The 10,671-nt window shown below is 40.9% G+C and overlaps 1 protein-coding gene across 3 annotated transcripts in view; it reads left to right on the top strand.

The window, feature by feature from the left end:
* The first annotated feature begins 3,264 nt into the window (after positions 1 to 3,264).
* The window catches only part of LOC140342916 (methyl-CpG-binding protein 2-like), a 47,189-nt gene continuing 39,782 nt past the window's right edge, over positions 3,265 to 10,671 (top strand). The window contains exon 1 of one of the 3 annotated variants that reach the window (XM_072429294.1): positions 3,265 to 3,379. Coding sequence is in view for 1 of the 3 variants with exons in the window: in XM_072429293.1 (XP_072285394.1) it covers positions 3,889 to 3,920 (32 nt within the window). In the remaining 2 variants the exon portion in view is untranslated. The other 2 variants (XM_072429293.1, XM_072429297.1) reach the window with 2 other exon arrangements.

The following is a 10,671-nucleotide window of genomic DNA, read 5'->3' as shown; positions in this document are numbered from 1 at the left end:
ATAAGATGTAAAAAGGAGATAAAATGTGCAAAACTTCAAAATGAAAGACTGATTGCAAAGGAAAGGAAGGCAAACCCCAACATTTTTTTAAATATATTGTGGAGGTTTCACTGGGGGTTGCTCATGTAACAGAATGCTTATAGGGCAGACAAGAGGCAGCAGACTCCAAAAGTCCAAAATAACAGCAGTATTTATTTTCTTAGCCAAGTGTTACAGCACACTCAACAACTTTACAACAAAATAATAAACAGTAGCTTGGCTGGGCATCTGGCTACCTCACTGCGTGCCCTCTCTTTCTAACACACACTTTATCACCACTGTTCACTCACAGTTTAAGTCTTTTTTGCCCACTGGCTTTCCTGGAGCTCTGTCCCCTTTTACCCTCTGGCTGCCTTCCCATCACACTCCAGCCCCTGACTGATCACACTTCAGCCTGCAACACACTGGCTGATCATCTCCGCCTTCTTGCACCTGAGTGCAGGTGAATATAAGCCAAATCAGGCTTGGGTTGGGCCAGGGAACCCACCTTTTCTCTCCCTTGCCCGGCTCCAGGGCCCTATAGAACCTGGTTTATTTTCTAGGAAACCTATCCTAGCCTTTAACACTTTCTTTGCATTTCTTAGGTACACACTGTCACAATATTAATAGCAAAAAGATCAGATATGGCGTGGCCGGGACCCGGGTGGTATTTAAAAGCAGATTGCTCGGTAATCTGCTTTTAAATTTCCTGCCCGGCCACGCCTCCCGGTGGACCGGCGCCCCGGCATCACAGCGGGGCCATCAGATCGCCGCTGGAGCTCGGGGCAAAGGTAAGGGGGGGCTTTTAAAGTTACCCTGAGCGTGACTCGGGATTACCGCTTTTTGCATGTAAAAGCCACCCCGAGTAACACTCGGGATTACCGTTAGGGTGGTTAAAGGATGTCTCTGGGTTGATAACTGGGGATAAAGAAAAGGCAGATTTACTAAACGCTTTTTTAGCTCTGTGTACACAAAGGAAAATGGCAAAGCTCAAGTCCAAAATCATAACAGCAATGTCACTGCCTTAAATGAGTCACAATGGTTCAAACTGATATGATTGAGAAACAGTTGGGCAAAATTAAGGTTGACAAAGCACCAGGACCTGATGGATTACATCCACGTGTCCTCAAAGAGCTGAGCTCGGGTATTTCAAAGCCATTATTTCTAATTTTTAGAGACTCTTTAGTCGCTGGCAAGGTACCGATGGATTGGCGTAAGGCCAATGTGGATCCTGTCTTCAAAAAGGGAGCAAAGTCATTACTAGGTAACTACAGACCGGTTAGTTTATTGTCTATAGTTGGTAAGGTCCTAGAGAGTTTGATAAAGAACCACATAGAGGAGTTTCTTCTAGAAAATAATATTATAAGTGATAGTCAGCATGGCTTTAAGAAAGACAGAAGTTGTCAAACAAATTTACTCTCCTTTTATGAGGAAGTAAGTAAACCGGTAGACAGTGGAATAGCAGTTGATATAGTGTACTTGGTCTTTGCTAAAGCATTTAACACTGTACCCCACAGACAGTTGCAAGTTATGGATCAATAGGTTTAGAAAAGTGAATCAGTAAATGGATAGAGAACTGGCTTAACGACCGCATTCACTGAGTTGTAATAATGATTCATACTCTGAATGGTCTAAGGTTATTAGTGGTGTACCCCAGGGTTCAGTTTTGGGACATTTACTGTTTAACCTCTTTATAAATGATATAGAGTTTGGGAATAAAAGTACAATTTCTGTGTTTGCAGATGACACCAAACTATATAATGGAATTAAGTCCATACAGGATGTCTATAATCTACAAGCAGACCTGGATGTACTGTGTGATTGGGCAGCCAAGTGGCAAATGACATTTAATATAGATAAATGTAAAGTTATGCACTTGGGGGCTAACAACATGCATGCTTCATACTGTCTAGGGGGAATACATTTGGGGAGTCAGAAATGGAAAAGGATCTGGGGGTTCCGGTAGATCATAGACTTAAAAACAGCATGCAATTCCAAGCTGCAATATATAAAGCTAGTAAAGTACTTTCTTGTAATAAAAGAGGAATAGACTGCAGAGATGGAGACATAATCCTGCCCCTGTACAAAGCATTGGTCACACCACATCTGGAATATGCAGTCCAGTTTTGGGCACCAGTTCACAAAAAGGACATTGTGGAATTGGAGAGAGTGCAGAGAAGGGCAACTAAACTAATAAAAGGAATGGAGGAACTCAGCTATGAGGAGAGATTAGCTGAACTGAATATATTCTCCCTTGAGAAGAGACGTATAAGGGGGGATATGATCACCTTGTATAAATATATATAAATGGTCCATATAGAGAACACTCTTCCCAATTATTCACTCTAAGATCATTACAAAGCACAAGGGGGCGCTCTTTGTGTCTGGAGGAAAAGAAGTTTAATCTCCGGATAAGGAAGGGATTCTTCACTGTAAGGTCTGTGATGTAATCTGCATATAATACAATGTAATCTGCTTTTAAATGGTTTTTACAGTGCAAAAACACCACACAACATGAAATAAAAAAAAAATACATTTTTAATTTCATATTTTATTTTAAGATTACATTGTTGTCTATTATTTCATTATTTTTTAAATTATTATTTATAATTATGTATTATATTATAATTTATGATTATAATATAATAAATAAATATAATTATCATACCCGGGAGTTAATCCTAAGAATTACAGGCCCACACTATAAAGAAAAATTTCTATGCAAAAAAATAGGATCACTTTTTGCATTAAAAAACTGACAATTAGAACGCTAGGGGGGTGTTAAGGATTTAAAGTAAAGATAACAGAGATGGTTGATCCTGGGAACATCTGATTTCTTTTCCCCCTGGTAAAGCAAATTGTACCAGGGTTTTTTTTGCCTTCCTCTGGACCAACTATGTCTTATAATGTTTTATATCTGGGATATGATTATTTCTCTAGTGGTTGAACTTGATGGACTTTTATTATTCTTTTTCTTCCTATTAAACGCTAATGACAATGTGTATTGTATGGTGCATATTTGATATAGGAATATTGCAGTTAAATAATTTTTTTGTGTTTCAGTAGTTGCCTAGAAATTAACTTCAGTGCATCCTTCAACAATACTTGTTAATTAGCAGCAGCTGCCAGTATTTTATCTGACAGTCACTCTCCTGCTTCAAACCCGTGCCTCTAGTGTTCTCGGTCTTGTAGCATTGCGCATGCGTGGGTGACGTCACCTGGCAGGGCCGATATACATGACGGAGGCTGGGTAAGCCTCTGTCAGTCTACACTGGCTGAGCATGTGGGATGCCGGAGGATGCTTAAACAGCCATCTTCGTTTACAGCTTACTTGGTGAAGTGCTTTGCAAGCGATTTTAAGGTATTTTTATGTTGATAATACGTAAAATGGGGGGTTTCAATACTAAAGTGATTTATAAGAGGCAGTAAATACTTTAGATCCCTTTGTTTTCTTCGTTCTCCCTATACAATCTCTATAACAATATATTTTTTTATTTGAACGCTTTATTTGAAAGTCCCAGGTACTATAACTTAGGTACTACTAAAACATTCCGAGAATGTTTATGACTAAAAAAAACTGGGGCTAATGGCCAATTTAAGTGAATCTGTCATCCTATTTTCACTCTTCTTGTGTCCACGAAATTTGACCCGCGAACACTCAACCCTTTTCTCCACCGAGCTCCACTCAATTAAGGCGGGAACACTTAGCCCAGCCAATTTCCTCTGCCCAATAAAACTTCCCTCACGTCACAGTGAGTTAAGGGAAAGAGAGGCGGCAGGTAGGCTCAGCGTGGTGACGGCAACTCGTGGCTGCTTTAGCGCCCTACCCACTTCCTTTCCTTCCTCAGCCTGTGAAGGAGCCGCTAGAAAATGGCCGCCGTGCCGAGCGGAGAGGAGAGACTGTGAGTGTTGGGTCTCAGCCGGTCTGTGTCTACCCCTTCTCTCGTCTTTCACTTATTATTTGTTCTCCTTCTCAGCCCTCTGCCGCTTACCATACATCTGCCATTATCTTCCTGTTTTTAAAAGGTGGGGGACGGGGACGTGGTCCTTTTTTATTTATTTTATTGAATCCCTTAGGCAAAGGCCTGTGGGAGCCGAAAATATCATTGTCAATTGCTGGCTGTTAGGAGTTAATGGTTTGGTTTCTTGGGCCCTATGGTGTGGATGGGCCTGTCAGAGTGTGGTGACCTCTCACCAGGGTTGACATTTATTTAGTGTGCCATTAGGCCCTCTTGCTTATTAGGAGTCCCTGGACCATCTATACCCTGGGTAGCTGAAGGAGAATCAGGCCTTGTCTAGGGACACCCTGCAGGATACTCCCCTCACCTTGTGTCCCAGTCTCTTCTAAGTGTCACTATCTTATATGTGTATGCAATGACTTCTATATGAAAAGCTTATACTATGCTTGCAAATGCCTTCTTGGGTGACTCTTGCCATCTTTGTATATGTCTTCTGCTTGTACATAATAAAACTGACCAATAGTACATGGCACTGGTCTATTGTAACTTTTTGTCAGGGGTCGAATTTTGGTCACTGTAGGTAGCTGTTTACTTTTGTAGTTCATATGCAATGATTGTGTGGTTAAACCCTGATTATTGTCGTCGCCATCTAGCCAAGAGGATACTGCACGGCGGTCTGCTTGTTTTGACACTGAGCTATATTTACCGAAGTGTCATTGTTGTGATGGCCGCAAGATGCGGCGTTGACTTTTCATGAAAGTTGGGTACTTTGAACGGTTTTGATTGGCTGCAGCGTCAACCATTTTGCCAAGTTTGGGCTTCAGGCTGTTTTAGTTGGCCGCGGTGTGTGTTGTAGCAAGGGTTGGGTATGTGCCTGCAGTCAGGGCTAGGGTTAAGGTAATGATGTGTATTGGTCCTTTGGGGTTGATGGTTGCAATGAATGTTCTATGCATAGCGGAAGATGAGTTGGATCGCTCTGCTGCATCCTCTTGTTCCTTAAAACAATAGGGTGATCTGGTACAGTGGATCCCTAACTTAGGGCTTTGAGACAGCTATTCTGACTGTATGTTGTCACCTGAGCAATTATTTAATGTTTGTATGAGGAGCAGCACCAAGTATGTCCTTGGACAAAGAAAACAGGGCATGCTGAGAGGAGCCATAAAACTCTCAAAGAATGTAGCTCTGCAAATACAATAGGCAGAACTACAAGTGGATAGTTCAGGTATGCCTAGGGCAGGGAGACTTCTAAATACAGCCCAACCTGTCTTCTAGGTTGGCTATAAACAGGTGGTAGGTCAGTAAGAGCCCTCTCAACTCTGCAGGGCAGGATGTGAATTTCACTAATTTGGATGATATTTGTTTCCCAAGGTAGTGCTTTTTTTTCCCCCATTTTTGAGGTGAAGAGGTATTGATTTCTGATTGATTGCAAGGATTCCTATATGGTTGATTGCTACAACATTGCTCCACAATCAAGCAGATGTTTATTGCAGAAAGTGACAGGCGATGTCTCTTCTGCAATTACTGTTCTTTCCAGCCTGATTGCTGTCCAGATGTGCATGTGCAGCTCAGCATTGGAAAATCCTTTGCTCATGGCTAGGAGAGAATAAACTCTTGGGTGAGAGTTATGTCATCCTGGTCCAACCAAAGATCATCTCCAGAAAGAGAAGTAGAGCGAAGATGGTGGTGTCCTGAGTATATTGTGTTTGGTTCCCCTAAAAGTGGACGTGTGTTATTGAAAGCTTGTATCGTACAAGGCAGGGCCACATAGTGAATATCGCTGGATAAAGGAAGACGTTGGGTGTGCTGTCCTTGTGATGCAATTGATTTGGGTATCCCTTAACTCTCACTATAATATTACAATGCCCTTCATGCGATCGATTGTGTTATTGGGGAAGGTTCTAAATTGAATTATCAGGGTATATTGCATCCTCTAGGACAGGGGTCGACAACCTGCGGCTCGCGAGCCACATGCGGCTCTTTAATTCAGTCTGTCGGAAGCTATTCTATCTCTCAGCCTGGCTTTTCACCACACCCCTCCCCCCGTAACACTCGAGAGCTTCCGACGAACTGAAGACAGTGAGGACCCGTGTCACGGGGGAGGGGTGTGGTGGAAAGCCAGGCTGAGGGATAGAATAGCTTCCGACAAATAAATAGATATTTTTTCTTATGAATAAATAGATTAGTTTTTTTTATCAAAACTTTATTTATGTGAGTACTATTTATTGTTGGCAAGAAAAAATTTTGCGTCTCTTTAAAAACTTTGAAATTTTGTAAATTGTAATTTTTGGCTCTTTCGACTCAAAAGGTTGCTGACCCCTGCTCTAGGAGGGTGGCTACACTGGGCCTCCATAACACAACTGTATGTTTATGTACCCGCCCTCCTCTGCACAATAAGTATCCAAAATGCTACTTGCTGTTACTTAGTAACCAGATCTTTCCTTTAATGCATGCCCCCCACTACCTACCTTATTGACAGTAAGACCAGAAACTGCTACAGGCCTTTGTCACTTGTAGAAGGTGCCAGCAGGCACACATCTATTGCCGAATGGTGGCGCAGAGCGGGAGATGTTGTGTTTGTTTCCGAAACTGGAAGTTTTGGACCAGCACTTGGGGATGGGTTGGCGTTTCTGCAGGTAAGCTTAAAATGACACTTATAAAGCTTGTTCAGGACAATAAATATGGGGTGCTTTATTGTGTTATGTTTTTATGTGGTTATTTTAACTAGGCTTTGGTGATTTTATGTGGGGCGTCCAAGGCCATTCTATCAGCAGTTTTTGTTCGTGTTTGCCTAATTTATTTTGCATTATCTACAAAATACTTGCATTGTCTCAATTAACACCTTTTTTATTATGCTAAAAGTAGGTGTAAAGATATCATTGTTAATGAAGCCTAGCAGTCCATACATGGTAGAAAGTTTTTCAAGTTGACCGGAAGATACATCAGTGTTCTCTCCATCTGTTTTTGGGTTGTTACTGAAAATTTGTGGCAGAATACAGGCATATATAGCATACCTCCACATCAAAATGAATTGTTTTTTTTTGAGTAGCTAATGAAGTTAGGTTGAAAATATTTGGCTGTTATGCTGAGGTATACCACACGCACACCTGCTAGTACATTTTATAGTCACATAAGTTTGTGATGATGTCGGCACCGCAAAAGAAGGTACATTTGCCTTTGCTTAAAAATAAATAAATTAAACCAAAATGTGGCCTATAGGTCCCCTAGCTGGTTTAGGAGATAACTTTCTCCTGCGGATATTTTTTTTTTTTTTTTTTTTTTAACGGTCACAAGACTAAGGAGATCCTGAGAGTGCGCCATGGACCCACATTGTTAGAGGGTGTCTCGACAGCACCCAGCACTCAAAAGTATGAAGATGGAGAGAGAGGTTCTGATGTCACGTCGGTGCTCCTTTCTCCATAATCAAGTACCACTTACAGGTCAAGGAAGAAATGCTAGCATGTAATGTGGCCTTGGAGGAAAAAGTAAAAGAGCATACCATACTGGAATGGATTGGTAACACCACCTACCCTCCATTATTACATAGTAGGTCAGGTTGAAAAAAGTCCCATCAAGTTTAACCACAAAGGAAATAAACATTTTCCAGATATAAAACCCTATGGACATAGTTGGTCCAGATGAAGGAAAAAAAAAGAACCCTGGTATTTGCTTCAACCGGGGAAAAAAAATCCTTCCTGATTCTGTGAGGCAATTGGATGTTCCCTGGATCAACAGTCACTGTTATCTTTACTTTAAAGCCTTAATCCCCAGTTATATTCTTTGCTTCTAGATATCATCCAGCTTTTTCTTAAAGCAATCTTTAGTAGTTGCTGAAACTACTTCCTGAGGGATTCTCAAGGGAGAATAGATTCAGTTCAGCTAATCTCTCCTCATAGCTGAGTTCCTCCATTACTTTAATTAATCCATTAATTTAGTTGCCCTTCTCTGCACTCTCTCCAATTCCACAATGTCCTTTTTGTGAACTGGTGCCCAAAACTGGACTTCATATTCCAGATGTGTTCTGACCAATGCTTTGTACAGGGGCAGGATTATGTCTCCATCTCTGCAGTCTATTCCTCTTTTAACCCCCCTAGCAGTCTAATTCTGTCCAAATTTCCATGCAGAAAGCATTATAATTTTTTGCATGGAAATTTATTTTACATTGTAGGCTATAATTCTTAGGCATAACTCCCAAAAATATGTCCAAATAGTTAATAAATGTAATTAATTTAATAATAAACTTTAAGAAAAAAAAGTTGAAAATTTAATATAACTGTACAGTAGCATATATAATATTTGTATTGGACTCAATACAGCTATTTTGTATTGAATCCTATATCCAAGTAAAATCACCCCGAATCACATCTGGGATTACCGCTAGGGGAGTTAATACAAGAGAAAGTATTTTGCTATCTTTTGGCATTGCATGCTGTTAAGTCTATGATCTACCAGAACCCCCAGATCCTTTTCCATTTTGCTCCCTGAAATGTTTTCCCCCTAGACAGTATGAAACATGCATGTGGTGATCTCCCAAGTGCATACCTTTGCATTTATCTATATTAAATGTCATTTGCCACTTGGCTGCCCAATCACACAGTACATCCAGGTCTGCTTGTAAATTATAGACATCCTGTATGGACTTAATTCCATTACATAGTTTGGTGTCATCTGCAAACACAGAAATTGTACTTTTATTCCCAAACTCTATATCATTTATGAAGATGTTACACAGTAAAGGTCCCAACACTAAGTCCTGGGGTACACCACTAATAACCTTAAACCATTCAGAGTATAAATCATTAATCACTACTCTCTGGATGCGGTCTTTAACTTCCTGGGTGCTTCATTTTGGTGCGGACTTAAATATGTAAAAGCGGTACATTGTCTTTCATGAAAAATTATTTTACATTGTAGGCTTGTAATTCTTAGGCATAACTCACCAAAATATGTCCGATATTTATTAAATTTATTAATGAACTTTAAATAAAAAAACATGAAAATCTGTAAAACAAGGGTGCATAAATGGATCAAAAATACTGAAACCCATAGTTCTCCCCAGAGGTTTTTAGCCGCTTGCTCCGCCCGGCTGATTTGAATACCCCGCCCAGCTCTCCTCGGCAGCTCTCATCCTCGCATGCACAGATCTCAGGCTGCTCTGTGCCATCCATTCTCTGTGTCCTCCGTTCAGAGCATTGCTGCCGATGAGCGATGAGCACACAGTTCAGCCTTCATGTGAAAGAGACACAGGCAGCCCCGCCCCCATCTCATAGCACGAGCTCTGCCTGTGAAATGTATCTAGCTCTGCCTGTGAATTCTCCATATCTCCTAATATGTATGTCACAATGACCTGTAATTTTCAGGGTGTACAGGGGACCCTCATAGATACTAGTTATTATAATTTCAGCCCCCCAGTTTTAAAGAATTTTAATTTTAAATATGGGGGGTTACAAATGTAAAAAGTTATGAAAATTGAACTTTGGGGTTGCTGTTTCTGAGGAAAGTGCAACTAGGAGTCCTAAACTGAAAGTGCAAATTGGGGACCCCTGGAGCCACTAACATAGCAAGGAGCATCGGGGTGGGGCCCCTAAATTTATACCTACTTGTCAAACTACTGTCTGCCTCTCTTCTTTGTACACCAATTTCTCTGAGGGTGGGGGTACAAAACTGAAAATATAGGTGCAATTGGTGGGCACATTCTCCCCTTACAATCTCATTACTACAGCATCATTAGAACATAAAACACTCTGCCCATCAATATATGCCTCCCTGCCCTGTTACACATTCCTGTCCACTTATCTAACATTCTGAACTTCAATTGGGGAATGGGACTGGGAGCACTAAATTTGCCGTGTTTTGCCACACCCCCTTTTTTACCACCCGGCTACAGCTTCCTACCACCCGGCTGAAAAACATTTCTGGGGATAACACTGGAAACCTGTATTATAACTGTACAGTAGCATATATATTATGAGTACTTTGTATTGGATTCAATACAGTTATTTTGTATTGAATGCAATACAAAATAATTTGAAATTCCTGCGACGCACACGCCGACCCACCAGTTTTCTAAACCTATTGACCCTAACTTGTATAATACCTGTCTGTGTTACTTCCTCATAAAAAGTAATTTTGCTTGACAACTTCGGTCTTTCTTAAAGCCATGCTGACTATCACTTATAATATTATTTACTAGCAGAAACTCTTCTATGTTCTTTATCAAACTCTCTAGTCCAACTTCAAACTAGCCAGTCTGTAGTTACTTGGTAATGACTTTGCTCCCTTTTTGAAGATAGGAACCAGATTGGTCTTAACGCCAATTCATTGGTACCATGCCAGTGATTAAAGAGCAGGGCTGTGGAGTCGGTAGATAAATGCTTTGACTCCGACTCCTCAGTTTCTGGTACCTCCGACTTCTCTGTATTTACAGGGTTTCTCATTTTTATCTTCACACTTTTGCAACCTCAAAAGTAATTGGACAATTGACTCAAAGGCTATTTCATGGGCTGGTGTGGGCAATTTCCTCAGTATGTCTTTATCAATTAAGCAGCTAAAAGGCCTGGAGTTGATTTGAGGGGGGGGGTTTGGGGCTTGCATTTGAATGAAGATTCTGTTGTGAACAGACATGTGGTCAAAGAAGCTCTCCATGCAGGTGAAACAAGCCATCCTTAAGCTGCAAAAACAGAAAAAACCCATCTGA

Source organism: Pyxicephalus adspersus, chromosome W, assembly GCF_032062135.1.
Source record: "Pyxicephalus adspersus chromosome W, UCB_Pads_2.0, whole genome shotgun sequence".
NCBI lineage: Eukaryota > Metazoa > Chordata > Amphibia > Anura > Pyxicephalidae > Pyxicephalus > Pyxicephalus adspersus.
This window is presented reverse-complemented; position numbering and strand designations above follow the sequence as displayed.